The sequence below is a fragment of the Syngnathus floridae genome, chromosome 5 (assembly GCF_059516105.1).
Source record: "Syngnathus floridae isolate MCC-2025c chromosome 5, RoL_Sflo_1.0, whole genome shotgun sequence".
NCBI lineage: Eukaryota > Metazoa > Chordata > Actinopteri > Syngnathiformes > Syngnathidae > Syngnathus > Syngnathus floridae.
The window spans coordinates 3185251-3208260 of NC_142417.1; the positions used below are offsets into that span (position 1 = coordinate 3185251).

General features: G+C 46.9%; 2 protein-coding genes across 2 annotated transcripts; both read left to right on the forward strand.

Moving 5' to 3' along the window:
- Positions 1-242: 242 nt before the first annotated feature.
- On the forward strand, positions 243-12507 carry LOC148397465 (macrophage mannose receptor 1-like). The gene is made up of 37 exons (XM_088375177.1): positions 243-529; positions 2643-2842; positions 2908-3014; positions 3145-3257; positions 3327-3380; positions 3459-3614; positions 3700-3782; positions 4162-4276; positions 4352-4396; positions 4462-4629; positions 5600-5719; positions 5794-5901; positions 5992-6015; positions 6389-6591; positions 6656-6762; positions 6895-7007; positions 7081-7125; positions 7197-7352; positions 7439-7521; positions 7740-7854; positions 7942-7989; positions 8061-8228; positions 8628-8753; positions 8833-8934; positions 9008-9040; positions 9107-9241; positions 9581-9724; positions 9888-10022; positions 10108-10256; positions 10332-10452; positions 10529-10580; positions 10640-10706; positions 10776-10903; positions 10974-11023; positions 11082-11255; positions 11350-11498; positions 11573-12507. Exons 1-37 carry the CDS (start codon positions 469-471, stop codon positions 11681-11683), a joined length of 4068 nt encoding a protein of 1355 aa, XP_088231303.1. The 5' UTR covers positions 243-468; the 3' UTR covers positions 11684-12507.
- Positions 12508-14491: 1984 nt separating this feature from the next.
- On the forward strand, positions 14492-21276 carry LOC148397466 (C-type mannose receptor 2-like). Its single transcript, XM_088375182.1, has 16 exons — positions 14492-14790; positions 16894-17093; positions 17159-17265; positions 17396-17508; positions 17578-17631; positions 17710-17865; positions 17951-18033; positions 18413-18527; positions 18603-18647; positions 18713-18880; positions 19850-19969; positions 20044-20151; positions 20242-20265; positions 20639-20841; positions 20906-21012; positions 21144-21276. The coding sequence occupies exons 1-16, from the start codon at positions 14730-14732 to the stop codon at positions 21274-21276; spliced, it is 1797 nt and encodes a 598-aa protein (XP_088231308.1). The 5' UTR covers positions 14492-14729.
- The last annotated feature ends 1734 nt before the right edge of the window (positions 21277-23010 follow it).

The window sequence follows — 23010 nt, forward strand, 5'->3', positions numbered from 1 at the left end:
CTGTAGTCTTGTCAATACTTGAACATAAATTGAGTGACACCTCATTGAAGTCCAACTTTCATACTTGGATTTAATTATTTATATTTACAGTTAAATGAGTTGACTGCTTTTCGCTGTTGTTCACGTCCAGAACATTTACAAAGTTGCAAAACTAAAGGAGGGGACAGAGCTGTTTTCTTTCTTTTTTTTTTTTTTTTTTTTTTTTCCTTTTGGTCATACCCACACGCGCGCGCGCCACTCACCACGTCGCTTGCGAGTGCTTTGAGATGACTACCTTCGAATGTGACGTGTTTGACGTACGCGGCGTGTGGGCGCGGCCTGCCTCTGGCTCGGAGCAGGGTGCACCAAACGTCCATTTTTCTCTGGACTAAAATCCACTAACCATTCTCAGTGAGGCGACTTATCATTTATTTTCTCCCGACTGCGATTGTTGCGACCCTCAGCGAGAGGGGGGGATTTTCCTCCAACATGTGGAAAGAACTAAAGCGTGTTCTTCTCGTGATTGGCATATATTGGACATGTGCTTCAGGTAAGCAATTTGTATCTTTAGTCCATTGAAACAACAGTCAAGAGCTGGAATGTACGGTACTGTGAGTTAGCATGACTGCATCTGCTTATCTTGTAACGTGACGGTGCCTGAGATTAAAAAAATGAATAAAAAAATGAATCATTGCAATGTCACACATTTGGACGGCAAAAACTTTGAGGAAGAATTCTCATTATTCGGACACTTTGATGTAGTTGCTGTGTACAACTTGGTTTGAGAGGAGCACGATTGCTTTGTGGCGTGTGGTCAATTGTCCCAGACCGGACCTTTGTTGTTATCGAGGCTTGCCTTTATCATCATTTTCATCATTCATGTGGCCTGCTCTTATGTCCGAACATACGAGCAACTCGACTTTGAAATGACGAGCTAAAACCGTTGAGTCAAGTGTCTTTGCGTTTTTTTTGTTTTTTTTTTACGGTGGCAAACGAGCCGCTTGTGAATTTGAAGTGCGCACTGGCTGTCAGTATGATGTGTATTGAAGTTGAGCATGTAACTTTAAAATATTCCATCTAAAATTGCTCTTTTATTTTAAAAACCGAATGTGTTTGTATGTGCTGTCGCGTTACTGGTCTTTTCCTTCCATCTCTTTTTTCCGGGTTTACTTTTGTTTTTCCTTCGCTCTGTTTTTTTTATTTTTTATTTTTTTTATTCCCAAAACATGGGCACGCTTGGAATTCAGGAGCGGCTGATTGGACTTTGTGACACTTAGATGAGTTGAACCGTTAGGGTTAAAGACAGAGAATGTCAACAAGACACAATAATAATACATTATATATAATAATAATGATAATAGTGATAATACTAGTTTAATAATAATAAAAGTAATAAATGTATTATTACTAATAATAACGATGATAATAATAATAATAATAAACAAGAACAATCATTTCTTATACAATATATTATGCACGTGTATATAGACAAGCTATTTCTTGGCGCCCCTATGATAAGAATATTTTCATGAATTATATGAGCTAATTATAATGAAGAATAATCAATCATTATTAGTCATTATTATTAATAGTTTCTTACAGTCCTTGATAGAGTATTAGCAATCATTTCCTACAGCCCCTTTGTACAATAGATATTTCTTAGCATCTCTGTTATAAAGAAATCATGGCTATTATGATCTAAATATAGATCATAATCATTATGTTATATTAATAATGTAATTATATTATTAATAATACACCTTCGTGTTTGGTCTGTTATCGTCACACACAAAAAAAGTTGCAACACAGTTGCGCAGTTCATAATATCGCTGTGCATCACCAAAATGTGTCGGCATATGTTTTCAAAGATTGCAAAATTGAGTAGGACTTTTAGGAGACTGATTTCAATGCGTGTTCATTTCTCCTAGTGAATCGCAGGGCTTATCTGAATAATTGCTTTTGCCCCTCAGAGTCCATGCTTATTAGCTTTGATTGATTGATTGAGCCCGCACTTTAAAAGCCCTTTTTCTCCATGAAACACTCAGGCCAGCCTGGCTTGCTTGGCTTTGTACTTTGATATAAGGAAGGACGGGCGGGCAGGCTTCTTGAGTTAACAAGGGGAGAGCGGTCCAACTGTTGCAACGTGTTCCATTCGATTGAGTTGCGTTGTGCTTTAGCACCCACCAGTGGTGAAATGTGTGATGACCTGATTTGAGCTTAGGTCATTGGTACGTGCGTAACTGGTGGGTGGGGTAATTGCTGAGGGTGAAGAAGATGATGATGGCATCTTTTAAGTGGAACAACTTGCACCATTGGTGGGGTGACGACGTACTTTTTGCCCCACTGTACATCTGAAGCTTAGTAGCATCACTTTGGGGCAATTGTGTGCAATCCCTGGCAGGCGTAACTCATGCTTTTATGCGAACAATCAGCAGCTCCACTTTGCTGCATGGCGCTGGCTGGACCCAAAAATGAAGGACAGGCAAGTTTTTGGAAGGGGCCAAAGCGACAATGGGCGTTGCCCCCCCACCTCCCCCCACCCCTGACAGAATCCTCGTGCATTTGCTTGAGATGCCCCCAATGAAGAGCACAGAGTAAAAACATGCAAGTGTTCCATCAGTGTGCTCTGACCTGTCCGCCTGATCCCCAAATTGTGCCCTCAGCCGACAATTGTCTTCCCGAGTGGCTCAAGCACGACTCCAGCTGCTACAAGAAGGAGGTGACTCCCAACGGTTGGCTGGGGGCCCGGCACCACTGCGTCTGGCAGGGCGGCGACCTGCTCTCCATCACCACCTCGGCCGAGGAGGACTTTGTGAAGCGCACCATGGGCAACACCCGCTTCTGGCTGGGACTCTCCAACCAGGTGAGACGGAAGCAGTCGTGGACTCTGCAGCCACAACTGGAACTGTTTTCTTTTTTGCACCCCAGAAATGCGACGACGTCTGGTGTCGCTTTGAAGGCGGGAGCCAGAATCTGACCTGGTCTGATGGCGAGAATACGACACACACCAACTGGGCCCCAAATCAACTCGGAAGGTAAGACGTAACAACTTTGCATGCTGTTGTAAGCTGGAGGAGCCAATTTCGAAAACGGCCACTTGGGGAAAGGAAAAAAAAAGAAAAACACGGGAAAATAATTCCTTGTTTTTTTTTTTTCTCCCGACAGCGCCGACGTTGCGTCCTGCGCCTACGTCAACCAAGGAGCTTATCGTTGGCCTGGAGGGTGGAGGTCTGGCTCCTGCGCTTCCTCGCTGGCCTACATGTGCAAACGGCCGCTGAGTAAGTCTGCACGTCCGTGGTCACGTTGCTGATGAAAGGTGAGATGCGCAAACGGGTCTTTTTTTCCAGGCTGCCCGGACGGACAGACGTGTACCTCCCAAAATGTTTCTGCTGTAATGAAGAGTGAGTTGCAGCACGCTTATTTGGACTTGAACCATGTCGTCATGGTTTCCTCTTCACTGTTTTTCTTTGTGGCCTCAGCTTCCGACTGCAACGATGGCAACTTGCTTTATGGCGATGATTGCTATCTTTTTGACGCGACGAGTAGAACTTGGGAGGATGCCGAGAAGTTTTGTCTCGCCCGGCGAGGCCACCTGACTAGCATACACTCTAGGCAAGATGCTGGATTCATTATTGGTGAGCACCAAGAAGAACCGCCGCAGTCGTCATTTGGCTGAAGCTAAAATGCCCTGAAGCTCTTGTTCTCCTTCCTTTCATCAAGATCACTCAACCTCATATTTCACTTGGGTGGGAGAAAAGAAGAAGGGCAACAACTACGAGTGGACTGACGGAACACCTTCTAATGTAAGTGGATTGCTGAAGGCCTTTGGAAAAGTCATGTTGCAGGCATCCGTCTTGTCTGGAGGCATCGGGCAGCCGCTTACAAAGTATTGGCGCTCTGATTCTAGAGAGGAGGCGGTTAAGATGATATATCCCGGCCGGTGGCTGGGGTTTGTCGGGTTAGTTGCTTTGTGCACGTTTCCCCCAGACATTTGGGTTGCCAGGGCGGGCACAACGTTTTATTGCAATGTTCATACTACTTTGACTGCCAAAGTGAAGCCAACAACCAAAGTGAAACTTTAATGAGAGAAGCTACGAAAACGCTGCAAGTGAGGAAATGCGGCGGGAAGATGACCACATTGAATGCAACGCGCTAAAGTTCTGTCCAAAATCTCATCCGCAGGACTACGGTCAATATTACTACTACAGTCATGGTGTGTGTTCCGGCTTGTATACCAACTACGACCTGTTCAGAAGGCTTTCTTGCAGCTGGACACACCCACCGGTCTGCAAAACAGGTGCAAACGTCCCTCCCGAGCGCCCCTTTAGGATGTGTCAAGCATTGGCTCATATTCGCTGCCCTTTTTCTGCAGCCAAGCGCGGAGGGCCTCCACAGCTGCCACCATTCGGCCAGCCGGGTAGGTGTCCCGCACTGCCGCCGTCTTGCGCTGTCTTGCGCTGTCTTACGCCGTCTGGCTCGCAGACTGGACTGAGAAATGCGGCTGGTGGCTGGACTACCCAACCAACGACTTCTGCTACCTGATGATCCGCGAGCCCACCAAGACCTGGCAGGAGGCGCAAGACGACTGCCAACGCCTCCAAGGGAATCTGCTCAGCATCGCCGACCGCGATGAGCAGATCTTTGTACATGGTAGGCGGCCATGAAATGTAATATTGGCCATGAACAAGTTGCTGTTGTTGTTGTTGTATGTTCATTCTGAACTTATTTAAAACATGAAAATAGGAAAATAAATCACCGCTTTAAAGTGCCATGTCCAAGTCACTGAAAGAAACAACCCAAAACCCCCAACAACAAAGAATGCTCGAGTAGGAGGAAGCAGAGCTTTTTAGATTCCATTCAACAAATGATTCAATCAATAAAACCGAAGTGGACACACTTTCAGATTCCTTTTTGCATGTGTGTAGTCAGTTTTGTTTCAAAATTATTCCCCCCTCATACATGTTAAGAAAGCAGTTTTTTTTTAAACACTTTGATGTTTGCACTATTTACGTGCTCATTTTCCAGACCATTCCACAATTTCAACCGTTTTATGATCACGTTCCTTCTTACGTGTCCTCATAATGCTGGTTAATTTATTCTTGTATTTTTATGAATTGTTTACACAGCGTGTTCTTCTTCTCCTCGCAGGCCTTTTTAATTCTTTAGTGACCCACATGGGCTCTTTTCCTCTTTTTTGTATTATTTGTTGACAGGACAGGTTTTATGGTATAATGTTGGAAAGAAAGTTTTTAGATAGATAGATAGATAGATAGATAGATAGATAGATAGATAGATAGATAGATAGATAGATAGATAGATAGATAGATAGATAGATAGATAGATAGATAGATAGATAGATAGATAGATATACTTGCAACATCAGCATTTCATTTTTGTCAGATGCTGGTTGAGGTCAGATCCCCTCAGCCGTCTGCCCTGTTTCAGTAGCTCCAATTTGTGTTTGCCAACCACACTATTATGGCTGCTTTTAATATTTCTCGATGGTCCCCCTGCCTAACTCAATTTCTTTTGAGCTGAGAAAGTCGATCACCTGGAGCTCAACGGATAACGCGTCCTCCTCACTCGGCTCCTCTTGATGATGTCGTTCATTCTGGTACAGGTTACATCAAGGGTCTGACGAAGGCATCCTCTCTGTGGTTGGGCGCCAATGTCTCCATCCAGGACGAAGGCAGCAAGTGGGTTGACGGATCCCTGGTCCACTACGTCTACTCTGCTTTAGGTTTGTCGGAGACGGTTGTCTGCTGCATTTTGGAGGAACGGAGGAGCACTGAGATCTTCTCTCCCGCCCCCCAGGTACCGCCGCTGGAAATTGTCTTTCCTTCCTCACTGGCAACAGCAACTGGGAGTACGACTCGTGCGACGAGAAGAGAGGTTACGTCTGCAAGAAGAGAGGAAAAGTGGGTAAGTGAGAGGCAACGCCCCACCGACTGTCTGTCATCGCCCCTTGACGTCTGTCTGTGCCTTGACGTCAATTTTCCTTTCCTCTTGCAGTAAAGGCTACGCCGGCGCCTGAGTGTAAGTCGCCTTTGACTGCGTCGAAAACAATGATCCTGCAGTCACACCATGCCAACCAACAAATTGTGTGCTTTTTCATGAAGTACTCAGCCACGTATTGAATGTTTTTTGCATCGTTTTACCTTGTACAGCGGCACTTTGGTTGTTTCCCAAGCGCGAAGGTGAATGTTCCGGAACCCTTTCAAAATGTAAACGTCTCTCATGCCATTGGGCTAAGCTAACTAAGTCGAGTCCCGGATCTTACAATTTGCCCGAGAAAATGTAGATTTGGTCAGCCGTAACCCGCAAGTTGCCCTTTGCTCAAAATGGTGGACTGAAGGGCAAAAACAGGCGTGTGCTCTGATCTGTTCCCCAAATCAAATTGTGCCCTCAGCCAACAAGTGTGCTCCCGGGTGGCTCGAGCACGACTCCAGCTGCTACAAGAAGGTGGAGGAGCCCAACGGTTGGGTGGGGGCCTGGCACCACTGCGTCTGGCTGGGCGGCAACCTGCTCTCCGTCACCTCCTCGGCCGAGGAGAACTTTGTGAAGAGCACCATGGGCGAGGACACCCCCTTCTGGCTGGGACTGTCCAACCAGGTGAGACGGAAGCGGCAGTGGACTCTGCAGCAACAACTGGGACTGTTGTTCTTTTCCCCCCCAGAAATGCGACAAGTTCTGGTGTCGCTTTGAAGGCGGGAGCCAGAATCTGACCTGGTCTGATGACCAGACAACAACACACCGCAACTGGGCCTCAAATCAACTCGAAAGGTAAGACGTAACAACTTTGCATGCTGTCGTCAGCCGGAGGTTCTGGAGCCAATTTTGAAAACGGCCACTTGGGGAAAGGAAAGAAAAGAAAAACACGGGAAAATAATTACTTGTTTTTTTTTCTCCCGACAGCGCCGACGTTGCGTCCTGCGCCTACGTCAACCAAGGGGGAAAGGGTGATCCCGGCAAGTGGCGGTCTGGCTCCTGTCTTTCCTCGTTGGCCTACATGTGCAAACGGCCGCTGAGTAAGCCTGCACGTTTGTAATCAAGTTGACTTTGAAAAGAGAAAAGCTCAAACAGGTCTTTTTTTTTATGCAGACTGCCCGACGTGTTCGCCCAAAAGTGGTCCTGCTATAGTGACGAGTGAGTTGCAGCACACTTATTTGCACCTGTCGTCCATCTTGTCATGGGCATATTTTTCTTTGTGGCCCCAGCCTCCGACTGCCACGACAACACCTTCCACTATGGCGATTATTGTTATCATTACGAGAAGACGGTTAAAACCTTTGACGATGCCGAGAAGTTCTGTCTTGCCTGGGGAGGCCACCTGGCGAGTGTCCACTCCAAGAAAGAGGCCCAATTTGTGTATAGTGAGCACCAAGAGCAACCGCCGCAGTCGTCATTTGACTGAAGCTCTTCTTGCCCTGAAGCTCGTGTTCTCCTTCCTTTCCTCAAGGTAACTCGCAGACCTCACAATCTGCTTTCGTGGGACTCAAGAAGAAGGACGACGTCTACGAGTGGAGTGACGGAACAACCTACGTAAGTGAAATGCCTTTGAAAAAGTCATTTTTTAAAAGATGAGCTGGGAAAGTCCCAATTTGAGCAGGATAAAAGTGGAGAAATGCCGCTCGAGGCTTCAACGATTGTCTTGTTTTGGAGGGGAAATGGGTAAAACTTGGGCGCGAGTGAGCGACTGCCGAGGAAGGGGCGTTGGGAAGCCGAGCGGACAGAGTCCAACACGCTCATGTCGTCCGCAGAAATACGACGGCTGGGAAGATGGCGACGCCACGGGGAACTGCGCATTCGCAAATTCTGTTGGGAAGTTGAGTGCCAGCTCCTGCACAACGCAGCGGCCATTTGTCTGCAAAGCAGGTGCGAACGCCCCTCCCGAGCGCTCCTCCTGCACACATCAAGCATTTGCTCATGTTTGCAAACACCCCCTCCCCCCTTCCCCCGCAGCCAAGCACGGAGGGCCTCAACAGCTGCCACCATCAATCGGCCAACTACGTAGGTGTCGTCGCGCACTGCAGCCGTCTTGCCCCATCGGCACGCCGTCTTATGCTGTCTTACGTCGGCAGGCTGGACTGAGAAATGCGGCTGGTGGCTGGACGACCCCACCGACGACTTCTGCTACCTGTTCAAGTTTCAGGCCACCAAGACCTGGCAGGAGGCGCAAGCTTACTGCGAAGGCCGCCAAGGGAACCTGCTCAGCATCGCCGACTCGCTCGAGCAGCGCTTCGTACACGGTAGGAGGCCATGAATTAAAATATATTGGCCACAAACAAGTGGATCAATTCTTATTTTCCAACATGAAGCAAACAAGAAATAGAAGCTAAAGTAAATCGAAAAAGGCGTCATGTCCTCGTACGCGGTCTTCATACGCGGTAGGCTGGCCATGAATTTGCTAAGACTTTGAGAAAAACTTTTTTTTTTTTCCTGCTACGCCTTCCTTTCCAACTCAAAACCTGATAAACCCGAGCGAGATATGGCCAGCGTTGCTCGGTTGTTGTTGGTTTTTTGTTGTTTCACTCTTTGTTGCAGTATTGTTAGCGCTTTGTCACAGCTGTGCCGCACCCATCAAGTTGTAGTGCAGAGTCAAGTGTGAGTCGTTTTGGAATCTTGCATGTGCTCCTTCGGATCCAAAGGTATCGCCAAACTTCTGGCGATGAATGATGACGCCTCCCTGTGGTTGGGCGCCGACGCCTCCGTCAAGCGTGACGGCGATAAGTGGACTGACGGATCCTTCTTCTCTTACCTCCACCCGAGTGCAGGTCGGGCTGAGCCGGTTGTCAGCTGCACTTTGGAGGAACGGACTAGCGCTCAGAGCTTGTTTCCCCTCCCTCCCTCCAGGTGTCACTGAAGGGGGGAAATGTCTTTTCTTGCTCACTGGCAGCGGCGACTGGAAGCGCGACAAGTGCGACAAGAAGAGAGGCTATGTCTGCAAGAAAAGAGGTAAGTGAGATATGACGCTCCGCGGTGGACCGTCATCACGTGTCGACATCCACGTTCTGGTTCCCGCTTGTAGGAAACCCAGCAAAACCCCAGCTGCCACATGACGGTAAGTCACCTTGTCCGTCTCTGTAAAAAAAGACATGGAGAGAAGTCAACGGTTGTGCTCTCACAGGCTACAAGGAGCAACGTTTCTGCCAAGACGATTTGAAATTCCTTGGATGTCCCGATGAAGGAGTCATCCGCATACGGTCGGCTTTCCATGGACGAAAGAGTAGCGACGTCTGTCCGAGTGGCGGCGGATCACGCGGTAAGAATCCTCCAGGGGCATCGTTGTTTTTGGCTCGCTGTCCTGGAGCCGTTTCTGTCACGAGGCTTTCACACGCCGTCAGCGTTGGCGGTAACTCGTTTGTAACGTATAACTCAATATCAACACGCATGGACGTGTGAGCGATGGCAATAGAAAATGTTGATTTGACTTTGAATAAAAATAGAAAACGATGAAAAACAGCGAAGGCGGGGCCCTTTTTGGATTCCTCCTTTTCTAATAGTCATTAACCATCAAAATTCCCTACGTCCTGTGACAAGTTGGAGTATGTAAGTGTGCGAATAAGATGCGCGTAAAATGCTGGTGTGTTGTCACTTGCAGATGACTGCAGGGTGGAAGGGGCTCTCTCTCACTTTAGAGGATTGTGCGACAACTATCAGATTTGCCCCATTTACCCTTCGGATACGGACTCCTGCCCTGGTGTCTCCAAATACGTCCACGTCGTCTACAGCTGCGAGAAGAAAGGTGGGCTTCACATCCTGACACTTGCCGATGGATGATGTGCCAAGGAAAGAATCCAACGGATCCCCAGTTAGAGCGTCGGCTAGGAACGGGTGACCAGACATGAGAATGACTGAGCGAGCGTTCCTTCCACATTGTCTTTTTTTTTTTTTTTGTCTTTCCCCAGTGTGTCTTGATAGTCTGGGCATCGCTGACGGGAGAATCCCAGACTCTAACTTTTCAGCCTCCTCCTCTGCGATCAATGCCGAACCTCACAAAGCGCGTCTGGGGGGCAGCGGTTGCTGGAGACCCTCCGAAATGTGTACGTAAAAAAAAAAAATCACAGCTCGTCGACCTCGTCCGTCGTAGTTTGGTATCCTGAGCAATGGAATGCCTTCCGCCCTCAGTCGAGAGCTGGATCCAGGTGAACCTTGGTCAGAACTTCAAGGTGACAGGTGTCGAGACCCAGAGCTGTACATACCGATTGCAAAGTTCCAGCGTATTTGAGATGCTGTTCAGTATTGACGGAGTGACTTGGCATCGCCACCCAGTACAGGTGGGCGGTGGCTGGCTCTCGACTTTGCTTCCAGGCTGTTGGCGTTCCTTGCAAACGTGCGTGTTTTCTTTCCAGCCTTCTGTGGGGACGTATATTCTAACCAGGCCCGTGTTCGCCCAGTACGTCCGCCTCCTGCCAAAGTTTTTGGGCCTACGCTTTGATGTCTTGGGGTGCACGTCTGACGACAGCGCTCGCAGTGAGTACGACGTTTGGAGTGCAGTGAGAAACTAGCAAGAAACGGGCTTTGATTTTTTTTCCCTTCTGACCCACAGACATCTTGTGCAGCAGCACAGCCACCGACCTCAGCCTCGACGGTCCAATGACGTGAGTCAGACTTTTCTTGCCGAAAAGCCTCCTCCTTACTAAACAAACTACTTCCGCAGGGTCCGGTGCCCACTGGGCTGCGCCCAAGCTGACTACGAGGTCTACGGAACACGGATCTACGACCAAGTATGTTAATTACCGCAGGACCTGCCGGCGGAGTTCTTGTCCTTTGTTTGAGACATTCTCTGAGTGCAGGACTCAAACATCTGTGCGGCTGCTATTCACTCGGGCATCATTGAGATTGGGGGAGATGTGACTTTGCTGAAGGGACTGCCACAGAAAGCCTACGACGGCTCCACCTGTAACGGAATCACCTCGAACATGTGCGTGCTCCGCTTTCACTGGCGAGTCCACTTAAAGATGCCCGACTCATTCTCACTTTACTCTCTGCAGATATGTGAACAAATTGGCTCCGTCTCCGTCTTACACTTTTGCTGACACGGGTGAGTAGAATGTCCAGAATAGAAAGCATTTCTTCACGTGACGCCATCTTGCGCGCAGAGCCGAGATGCTTGGGATCTGACTGGGAGGAGTTTGCGGACTTCTGCTACAAACATTTTGATGATACAAAGACGTGGTACGGCGCTCGACACTCTTGCTGGGGTCTCGATGCCAATCTGGTGTCCATTCGCTCTGAGGCTGAGCGGGATTGGCTGCAGGACTTCTTGAAGTCTGGTGCGCGCGCGCGCTAAGCGTCGCTCACATCGGTTTGATATCTGCCATATCTGGAAAAGCCATTGAGACCTCTGTTGCCGTTTGTCCTCTGCAGCCCCCGGAAACACGTGGACCGGACTGAACGACCTGGTCAATCGCGGCAAATTCGTGTGGTCAGACCGCCGGAAGGTGACGACCTTCACCAACTGGGCTCCGGGAAAACCTACCGGCCTGATGGAGAATTGCGTGGCCACCTTGAGCCAGGTAGGTGCAGAAAAGATTGACCCGCTCGCCGAAGACAAGTTTAGATTTAAAATCAATCTCATTCTGACGTTCAGTCTGGCAAATGGAAGAAGATGTCCTGCATGGAATTAAACGGCTACGTGTGTAAGATGCCCACAGCGCGTTATCCGCTGGATTTGGAAAGTGCCAATGCAAGTTGCGAGTAATCATATGAACCTTGCATGATCATTCTGCTTGGTTTACCATGCATTTTGATTGACTGATTGATTTACCATGCATTATTATGATTGATTAACCATGCATTGGTCGTCTTGTTAGTTAGCATGTGTTATGATTCTGTTTAAGTTACCATGCATTCTTCTTCTTCTTGACTTAACATGTGATAATATGATTTACCATACATTATTATTATTTTGTTCAATTTACCATGCATTATTATGAATGATTAACCATGCATTGGTCTTTTTGTTAGATTTACCATGTGTTGTTATTATTCTGTTTAAGTTACCATGCATTCTTCTTCTTGACTTAACATGTGATATTGTGATTTACCATGCATTATTATTATTATTTTGTTCAATTTACCATGCATTATTATGATTGATTAACCATGCATTTTTGTTAGATTTAGCATGTGTTATGATTCTGTTTAAGTTACCATGCATTCTTCTTCTTCTTGATTAACATGTGATATTATGATTTACCATGCATTATTATTATTTTGTTCAATTTACCATGCATTATTATGATTGATTAACCATGCATTAGTCGTCTTGTTAGATTAACCATGTTATTATTCTGTTTAAGTTACCATGCATTCTTCTTTTTGACTTAACATGTGATATTATGATTTACCATGCAATATTATTTTGTTCAATTTACCATGTTATTATTCTTAGATTTACCATGCATTTTCATAGTTGATTTCTTATATTTCATTCACTTATTGTTAAATTTACCATGCATTATTATTCCATCTGTTTTACCATGTTTAATTGACCCCAAAAAAACAATAAAATAATAAAGACAATTGGTGTCACCTCTCAACTCATTGGATAGTTTACTGATTTGGACAGGGCAATTTCATAATCTGGTCAATTAGATCATACTTTAGTACTCCCGATGTACGAGTATTGGTCAGACCTCCTCACGACGCCATTTTGGTGCATTTTTGCATGGCTCTTTGTAACAATTTGGAAAAAAAGATGTACTCTATTGCTTTCCACGTCATGAAATCCATCCATTGTCCTGAAGTGCTTCTCCTCACGAGGGTCGCGGCTAGCCTATTCCAGCTGGGGGCACATCCTGAACTGAGTGCCAGGCAGTGGCAGGACCCACATCATTCCCATCACCCCCCTTCCAAACAAAAAAACCCAAAACAAGTAGGAGCAGTCAATCGGCCTATCATGAATGTTTTTGAAACGCGGGAGGAAACCTACACATGCAAACACGCAAACCCCACACGAGATGGCACTAAAGACTGCGCCTAACGTACTGCACAAATCAAGCATTCAAAATTCCACCACACAAGTGTGATGTAAAAAAAAGAAATAAAAAAAAGTCATAAGATGACAACCATGGAAACAAATTGATGGCATCATGACCCCTGACTGTTTCTAAATTGCAAATGGGCTACATAAAATACATCTGGGGGGGGGTTCATGCTCACCGTGGTACCTTTTTTTTTTTTTTTTTTTCTTTTTTTTTCGCTTTGGAAAGCTTTTGATTGCACAGACCACTAGTGGTAATCCTAGGATCGGACAAACCTTCACACATCACAATACAAGGGAAGCAAACTAACTCAAAACATACATTTACGCAAGCAGAAATAACAAATGGTCACATCATAAAGATTTAATAGCAGGCAAACAATACTGTAAATATCCTTAATGCAGTGGACTTGAGCCACTGACAGATGGCGACATTTTGCTTCTTTAAACATACACGTTTTGGATGCTCACCTGCTCTCGACTTTTTAACTTGCAGCAAAAAGGGAACACATCGATCCATGCCGTGGCCGCGGCCGTTTGTGTGTCTGCGCCCTCTTGTTGAAAGGCTTATCGGTCCATCGGTGGATTTTGGTTCTCTGCTGTTGTTGTTGAATAACGATCGTCCGCAAAAATGACACTGGGTCCCCATTGTGAGCTGCAGTGAAAATGAAAGAAAATGTCACGTTTGTTTTCAAAATTTGCATTTTTTATTCAACTGATTTCTTTTTGTATGGACATTTATTGAGCGCGCACCCACGCCGCTCGAGACCTCCCAAGACATCTCATGCGGGGAATTCTGTCCCTAAATGGATACTTTTTAGTTGTTATTATCAATTTGACCAATAGTGAACAACCATGTGTCTTTGTGCTCTTATTAAACAAACGTATCGTTGTGGAAGAAGCCTTGAACGTTCTGACGACTCCCCCGCAGCAAAGCCAAAGGAGTGTGACGAGTGCAAAGTCATTTTTCAATTTGTTCGCCATAGCTGGATGGTGCTGTCACGTGTCTGCCGGTCAGAAGGAACGACTCGGCCCCGCCCCCTGGTTTCAGCCAACCTTGGACTCGCAACATAAGTAACAAGCAGTGTTGCCGTTTGTGTGTCTGCTCCCTCTTGTTGAAAACCGAGCCCCCCTTTCTAGTCGACCTCAAGATCATCATGAAAATAGTCAGGCTTACTGGTCGATCAGATTCATTTGCTCATCCTCGTTGATTTTCATTCAAAAGCACGTCCGCTAAATGTATTTTCTCATGTTCTCTGAAAACCAACACAAATTCTGAGAGGCGTGAACGGAAAAGCTTCTGTAGTCTTGTCAATACTTGAACATAAATTGAGTGACACCTCATTGAAGTCCAACTTTCATACTTGGATTTAATTATTTATATTTACAGTTAAATGAGTTGACTGCTTTTCGCTGTTGTTCACGTCCAGAACATTTACAAAGTTGCAAAACTAAAGGAGGGGACAGAGCTGTTTTCTTTCTTTTTTTTTTTTTTTTTTTCCTTTTGGTCATACCCACACGCGCGCGCGCCACTCACCACGTCGCTTGCGAGTGCTTTGAGATGACTACCTTCGAATGTGACGTGTTTGACGTACGCGGCGTGTGGGCGCGGCCTGCCTCTGGCTCGGAGCAGGGTGCACCAAACGTCCATTTTTCTCTGGACTAAAATCCACTAACCATTCTCAGTGAGGCGACTTATCATTTATTTTCTCCCGACTGCGATCGTTGCGACCCTCAGCGAGAGGGGGGATTTTCCTCCAACATGTGGAAAGAACTAAAGCGTGTTCTTCTCGTGATTGGCATATATTGGACATGTGCTTCAGGTAAGCAATTTGTATCTTTAGTCCATTGAAACAACAGTCAAGAGCTGGAATGTACGGTACTGTGAGTTAGCATGACTGCATCTGCTTATCTTGTAGCGTGACGGTGCCTGAGATAAAAAAAATTAATAAAAAAATGAATCATTGCAATGTCACACATTTGGACGGCAAAAACTTTGAGGAAGAATTCTCATTATTCGGACACTTTGATGTAGTTGCTGTGTACAACTTGGTTTGAGAGGAGCACGATTGCTTTGTGGCGTGTGGTCAATTGTCCCAGACCGGACCTCGAGGCTTGCCTTTATCATCATTTTCATCATTCATGTGGCCTGCTCTTATGTCCGAACATACGAGCAACTCGACTTTGAAATGACGAGCTAAAACCGTTGAGTCAAGTGTCTTTGCGTTTTTTTTGTTTTTTTTTTACGGTGGCAAACGAGCCGCTTGTGAATTTGAAGTGCGCACTGGCTGTCAGTATGATGTGTATTGAAGTTGAGCATGTAACTTTAAAATATTCCATCTAAAATTGCTCTTTTATTTTAAAAACCGAATGTGTTTGTATGTGCTGTCGCGTTACTGGTCTTTTCCTTCCATCTCTTTTTTCCGGGTTTACTTTTGTTTTTCCTTCGCTCTGTTTTTTTTATTTTTTATTTTTTTTATTCCCAAAACATGGGCACGCTTGGAATTCAGGAGCGGCTGATTGGACTTTGTGACACTTAGATGAGTTGAACCGTTAGGGTTAAAGACAGAGAATGTCAACAAGACACAATAATAATACATTATATATAATAATAATGATAATAGTGATAATACTAGTTTAATAATAATAAAAGTAATAAATGTATTATTACTAATAATAACGATGATAATAATAATAATAATAAACAAGAACAATCATTTCTTATACAATATATTATGCACGTGTATATAGACAAGCTATTTCTTGGCGCCCCTATGATAAGAATATTTTCATGAATTATATGAGCTAATTATAATGAAGAATAATCAATCATTATTAGTCATTATTATTAATAGTTTCTTACAGTCCTTGATAGAGTATTAGCAATCATTTCCTACAGCCCCTTTGTACAATAGATATTTCTTAGCATCTCTGTTATAAAGAAATCATGGCTATTATGATCTAAATATAGATCATAATCATTATGTTATATTAATAATGTAATTATATTATTAATAATACACCTTCGTGTTTGGTCTGTTATCGTCACACACAAAAAAAGTTGCAACACAGTTGCGCAGTTCATAATATCGCTGTGCATCACCAAAATGTGTCGGCATATGTTTTCAAAGATTGCAAAATTGAGTAGGACTTTTAGGAGACTGATTTCAATGCGTGTTCATTTCTCCTAGTGAATCGCAGGGCTTATCTGAATAATTGCATTTGCCCCTCAGAGTCCATGCTTATTAGCTTTGATTGATTGATTGAGCCCGCACTTTAAAAGCCCTTTTTCTCCATGAAACACTCAGGCCAGCCTGGCTTGCTTGGCTTTGTACTTTGATATAAGGAAGGACGGGCGGGCAGGCTTCTTGAGTTAACAAGGGGAGAGCGGTCCAACTGTTGCAACGTGTTCCATTCGATTGAGTTGCGTTGTGCTTTAGCACCCACCAGTGGTGAAATGTGTGATGACCTGATTTGAGCTTAGGTCATTGGTACGTGCGTAACTGGTGGGTGGGGTAATTGCTGAGGGTGAAGAAGATGATGATGGCATCTTTTAAGTGGAACAACTTGCACCATTGGTGGGGTGACGACGTACTTTTTGCCCCACTGTACATCTGAAGCTTAGTAGCATCACTTTGGGGCAATTGTGTGCAATCCCTGGCAGACGTAACTCATGCTTTTATGCGAACAATCAGCAGCTCCACTTTGCTGCATGGCGCTGGCTGGACCCAAAAATGAAGGACAGGCAAGTTTTTGGAAGGGGCCAAAGCGACAATGGGCGTTGCCCCCCCACCTCCCCCCACCCCTGACAGAATCCTCGTGCATTTGCTTGAGATGCCCCCAATGAAGAGCACAGAGTAAAAACATGCAAGTGTTCCATCAGTGTGCTCTGACCTGTCCGCCTGATCCCCAAATTGTGCCCTCAGCCGACAATTGTCTTCCCGAGTGGCTCAAGCACGACTCCAGCTGCTACAAGAAGGAGGTGACTCCCAACGGTTGGCTGGGGGCCCGGCACCACTGCGTCTGGCAGGGCGGCGACCTGCTCTCCATCACCACCTCGGCCGAGGAGGACTTTGTGAAGCGCACCATGGGCAACACCCGCTTCTGGCTGGGACTCTCCAACCAGGTGAGACGGAAGCAGTCGTGGACTCTGCAGCCACAACTGGAACTGTTTTCTTTTTTGCACCCCAGAAATGCGACGACGTCTGGTGTCGCTTTGAAGGCGGGAGCCAGAATCTGACCTGGTCTGATGGCGAGAATACGACACACACCAACTGGGCCCCAAATCAACTCGGAAGGTAAGACGTAACAACTTTGCATGCTGTTGTAAGCTGGAGGAGCCAATTTCGAAAACGGCCACTTGGGGAAAGGAAAAAAAAAGAAAAACACGGGAAAATAATTCCTTGTTTTTTTTTTTTCTCCCGACAGCGCCGACGTTGCGTCCTGCGCCTACGTCAACCAAGGAGCTTATCGTTGGCCTGGAGGGTGGAGGTCTGGCTCCTGCGCTTCCTCGCTGGCCTACATGTGCAAACGGCCGCTGAGTAAGTCTGCACGTCCGTGGTCACGTTGCTGATGAAAGGTGAGATGCGCAAACGGGTCTTTTTTTCCAGGCTGCCCGGACGGACAGACGTGTACCTCCCAAAATGTTTCTGCTGTAATGAAGAGTGAGTTGCAGCACGCTTATTTGGACTTGAACCATGTCGTCATGGTTTCCTCTTCACTGTTTTTCTTTGTGGCCTCAGCTTCCGACTGCAACGATGGCAACTTGCTTTATGGCGATGATTGCTATCTTTTTGACGCGACGAGTAGAACTTGGGAGGATGCCGAGAAGTTTTGTCTCGCCCGGCGAGGCCACCTGACTAGCATACACTCTAGGCAAGATGCTGGATTCATTATTGGTGAGCACCAAGAAGAACCGCCGCAGTCGTCATTTGGCTGAAGCTAAAATGCCCTGAAGCTCTTGTTCTCCTTCCTTTCATCAAGATCACTCAACCTCATATTTCACTTGGGTGGGAGAAAAGAAGAAGGGCAACAACTACGAGTGGACTGACGGAACACCTTCTAATGTAAGTGGATTGCTGAAGGCCTTTGGAAAAGTCATGTTGCAGGCATCCGTCTTGTCTGGAGGCATCGGGCAGCCGCTTACAAAGTATTGGCGCTCTGATTCTAGAGAGGAGGCGGTTAAGATGATATATCCCGGCCGGTGGCTGGGGTTTGTCGGGTTAGTTGCTTTGTGCACGTTTCCCCCAGACATTTGGGTTGCCAGGGCGGGCACAACGTTTTATTGCAATGTTCATACTACTTTGACTGCCAAAGTGAAGCCAACAACCAAAGTGAAACTTTAATGAGAGAAGCTACGAAAACGCTGCAAGTGAGGAAATGCGGCGGGAAGATGACCACATTGAATGCAACGCGCTAAAGTTCTGTCCAAAATCTCATCCGCAGGACTACGGTCAATATTACTACTACAGTCATGGTGTGTGTTCCGGCTTGTATACCAACTACGACCTGTTCAGAAGGCTTTCTTGCAGCTGGACACACCCACCGGTCTGCAAAACAGGTGCAAACGTCCCTCCCGAGCGCCCCTTTAGGATGTGTCAAGCATTGGCTCATATTCGCTGCCCTTTTTCTGCAGCCAAGCGCGGAGGGCCTCCACAGCTGCCACCATTCGGCCAGCCGGGTAGGTGTCCCGCACTGCCGCCGTCTTGCGCTGTCTTGCGCTGTCTTACGCCGTCTGGCTCGCAGACTGGACTGAGAAATGCGGCTGGTGGCTGGACTACCCAACCAACGACTTCTGCTACCTGATGATCCGCGAGCCCACCAAGACCTGGCAGGAGGCGCAAGACGACTGCCAACGCCTCCAAGGGAACCTGCTCAGCATCGCCGACGACCATGAGCAGACCTTTGTACATGGTAGGCGGCCATGAAATGAAATATTGGCCATGAACAAGTTGTTGTTGTTATATGTTCATTACGAACCTATTTAAAACATGAAAATAGGAAAATAAAACACTAAAGTGCTTAAAAACTTTAAAGTGCCATGTCCAAGTCACTGAAAGAAACAACCCAAAACCCCCAACAACAAAGAATGCTCGAGTAGGAGGAAGCAGAGCTTTTTAGATTCCATTCAACAAATGATTCAATCAATAAAACCGAAGTGGACACACTTTCAGATTCCTTTTTGCATGTGTGTAGTCAGTTTTGTTTCAAAATTTTTCCCCCCTCATACATGTTAAGAAAGCAGTTTTTTTTTAAACACTTTGATGTTTGCACTATTTACTTACGTGCTCATTTTCCAGACCATTCCACAATTTCAACCGTTTTATGATCACGTTCCTTCTTACGTGTCCTCATAATGCTGGTTAATTTATTCTTGTATTTTTATGAATTGTTTACACAGCGTGTTCTTCTTCTCCTCGCAGGCCTTTTTAATTCTTTAGTGACCCACATGGGCTCTTTTCCTCTTTTTTGTATTATTTGTTGACAGGACAGGTTTTATGGTATAATGTTGGAAAGAAAGTTTTTAGATAGATAGATAGATAGATAGATAGATAGATAGATAGATAGATAGATAGATAGATAGATAGATAGATAGATAGATAGATAGATAGATAGATAGATAGATAGATATACTTGCAACATCAGCATTTCATTTTTGTCAGATGCTGGTTGAGGTCAGATCCCCTCAGCCGTCTGCCCTGTTTCAGTAGCTCCAATTTGTGTTTGCCAACCACACTATTATGGCTGCTTTTAATATTTCTCGATGGTCCCCCTGCCTAACTCAATTTCTTTTGAGCTGAGAAAGTCGATCACCTGGAGCTCAACGGATAACGCGTCCTCCTCACTCGGCTCCTCTTGATGATGTCGTTCATTCTGGTACAGGTTACATCAAGGGTCTGACGAAGGCATCCTCTCTGTGGTTGGGCGCCAATGTCTCCATCCAGGACGAAGGCAGCAAGTGGGTTGACGGATCCCTGGTCCACTACGTCTACTCTGCATTAGGTTTGTCGGAGACGGTTGTCTGCTGCATTTTGGAGGAACGGAGGAGCACTGAGATCTTCTCTCCCGCCCCCCAGGTACCGCCGCTGGAAATTGTCTTTCCTTCCTCACTGGCAACAGCAACTGGGAGTACGACTCGTGCGACGAGAAGAGAGGTTACGTCTGCAAGAAGAGGGGAAAAGTGGGTAAGTGAGAGGCAACGCCCCACCGACTGTCTGTCATCGCCCCTTGACGTCTGTCTGTGCCTTGACGTCAATTTTCCTTTCCTCTTGCAGTAAAGGCTACGCCGGCGCCTGAGTGTAAGTCGCCTTTGACTGCGTCGAAAACAATGATCCTGCAGTCACACCATGCCAACCAACAAATTGTGTGCTTTTTCATGAAGTACTCAGCCACGTGTTGAATGTTTTTTGCATCGTTTTACCTTGTACAGCGGCACTTTGGTTGTTTCCCAAGCGCGAAGGTGAATGTTCCGGAACCCTTTCAAAATGTAAACGTCTCTCATGCCATTGGGCTAAGCTAACTAAGTCGAGTCCCGGATCTTACAATTTGCCCGAGAAAATGTAGATTTGGTCAGCCGTAACCCGCAAGTTGCCCTTTGCTCAAAATGGTGGACTGAAGGGCAAAAACAGGCGTGTGCTCTGATCTGTTCCCCAAATCAAATTGTGCCCTCAGCCAACAAGTGTGCTCCCGGGTGGCTCGAGCACGACTCCAGCTGCTACAAGAAGATGGAGGAGCCCAACGGTTGGGTGGGGGCCTGGCACCACTGCGTCTGGCTGGGCGGCAACCTGCTCTCCGTCACCTCCTCGGCCGAGGAGATCTTTGTGAAGAGCACCATGGGCGAGGACACCCCCTTCTGGCTGGGACTCTCCAACCAGGTGAGACGGAAGCGGCAGTGGACTCTGCAGCAACAACTGGGACTGTTGTTCTTTCCCCCCCCAGAAATGCGACAAGTTCTGGTGTCGCTTTGAAGGCGGGAGCCAGGAGCTGACCTGGTCTGATGCCGAGACAATGAATCACACCAACTGGGCCTCAAATCAACTCAAAAGGTAAGACGTAACAACTTTGCATGCTGTTGTCAGGCGGAGGAGCCAATTTTGAAAATGGCCACTTGAGGAAAGGAAAGAAAAGAAAAACACGGGAAAATAATTACTTTTTACGTTTTTTTTTCTCCCGACAGCGCCAACGTTGCGTCCTGCGCCTACGTCAACCAAGGGGGAAAGGGTGATCCCGGCAAGTGGCGGTCTGGCTCCTGTCTTTCCTCGTTGGCCTACGTGTGCAAACGGCCACTGAGTAAGCCTGCACGTTTGTAATCAAGTTGACTTTGAAAAGAGAAAAGCTCAAACAGGTCTTTTTTTTATGCAGACTGCCCGACGTGTTCGCCCAAAAGTGGTCCTGCTATAGTGACGAGTGAGTTGCAGCACACTTATTTGCACCTGTCGTCCATCTTGTCATGGGCATATTTTTCTTTGTGGCCCCAGCCTCCGACTGCCACGACAACACCTTCCACTATGGCGATTATTGTTATCATTACGAGAAGACGGTTAAAACCTTTGAGGATGCCGAGAAGTTCTGTCTTGCCCGGGGAGGCCACCTGGCTAGCGTCCACTCACAGCAAGAGGCCCAATTTGTGTATGGTGAGCACCAAGAGCAACAACCGCTGCAGTCGTCATTTGACTGAAGCTCTTTTTGCCCTGAAGCTCGTGTTCTCCTTCCTTTCCCCAAGATCACTCGCAGACCTCACAATCTGCTTTCGTGGGACTCAAGAAGGAGGACGACGACGAATACGAGTGGAGTGACGGAACAACCTACGTAAGTGAAATGCCTTTGAAAAAGTCATTTTTTAAAAGATGAGCTGGGAAAGTCCAAATTTGAGCAGGATAAAAGTGGAGAAATGCCGCTCGAGGCTTCAACGATTGTCTTGTTTTGGAGGGGAAATGGGTAAAACTTGGGCGCGAGTGAGCGACTGCCGAGGAAGGGGCGTTGGGAAGCCGAGCGGACAGAGTCCAACACGCTCATGTCGTCCGCAGAAATACGACGGCTGGGAAGATGGCGACGCCACGGGGAACTGCGCATTCGCAAATTCTGTTGGGAAGTTGAGTGCCAGCTCCTGCACAACGCAGCGGCCATTTGTCTGCAAAGCAGGTGCGAACGCCCCTCCCGAGCGCTCCTCCTGCACACATCAAGCATTTGCTCATGTTTGCAAACACCCCCTCCCCCCTTCCCCCGCAGCCAAGCACGGAGGGCCTCAACAGCTGCCACCATCAATCGGCCAACGACGTAGGTGTCGTCGCGCACTGCAGCCGTCTTGCCCCACCGGCACGCCGGCTTATGCTGTCTTACGTCTGCAGGCTGGACTGAGAAATGCGGCTGGTGGCTGGACGACCCCACCGACGACTTCTGCTACCTGTTCAAGTTTCAGGCCACCAAGACCTGGCAGCAGGCGCAAGCTTACTGCAAAGGCCGCCAAGGGAACCTGCTCAGCATCGCCGACTCGCTCGAGCAGCGCTTCGTACACGGTAGGAGGCCATGAATTAAAATATACTGGCCATAAACAAGTGGATCAATTCTTATTTTCCAACATGAAGCAAACAAGAAATAGAAGCTAAAGTAAATCGAAAAAGGCGTCATGTCTTCGTACGCGGTCTTCATACGCGGTAGGCTGGCCATGAAATTGCTAAGTCTTTGAGAAAAACCTTTTTTCCCTGCTACGCCTTCCTTTCCAACTCAAAACCTGATAAACCTGAGACATGGCCAGCTATGCTTGGGTGTTTTTTTGGTTTGTTTCACTCTTTGTTGCAGTATTGTTAGCGCTTTGTCACGCCCGTGCCACATCCATCAAGTCGGAAGTGCAGAGTCAAGTGTTGAGTCGTTGAATAATCGTGCATCTTCTCTTTGGGATCCAAAGGTATCGCCAAGACTCTGATCGGTGATGATGCCTCCCTGTGGTTAGGCGCCAGCGCCTCCATCGAGCATGACGGCGGCAAGTGGGCTGACGGATCCCCCTTCTCTTACCTCCACTCGAGTGCAGGTCGGGCTGAGGCGGT

Bases quoted from the DNA above. Each gene is read 5' to 3' on its own strand.
- LOC148397465 (XM_088375177.1), top strand. From the start codon at position 469: ATGTGGAAAGAACTAAAGCGTGTTCTTCTCGTGATTGGCATATATTGG. The intron at 4,630-5,599 runs GTAGGCGGCCAT...ATTCTGGTACAG, and splicing joins TGAGCAGATCTTTGTACATG to GTTACATCAAGGGTCTGACG. The intron at 9,242-9,580 runs GTAAGAATCCTC...TGTCACTTGCAG, and splicing joins GAGTGGCGGCGGATCACGCG to ATGACTGCAGGGTGGAAGGG.
- LOC148397466 (XM_088375182.1), top strand. From the start codon at position 14,730: ATGTGGAAAGAACTAAAGCGTGTTCTTCTCGTGATTGGCATATATTGG. The intron at 18,528-18,602 runs GTGCAAACGTCC...CTTTTTCTGCAG, and splicing joins CCCACCGGTCTGCAAAACAG to CCAAGCGCGGAGGGCCTCCA. The intron at 18,648-18,712 runs GTAGGTGTCCCG...TCTGGCTCGCAG, and splicing joins GCCACCATTCGGCCAGCCGG to ACTGGACTGAGAAATGCGGC.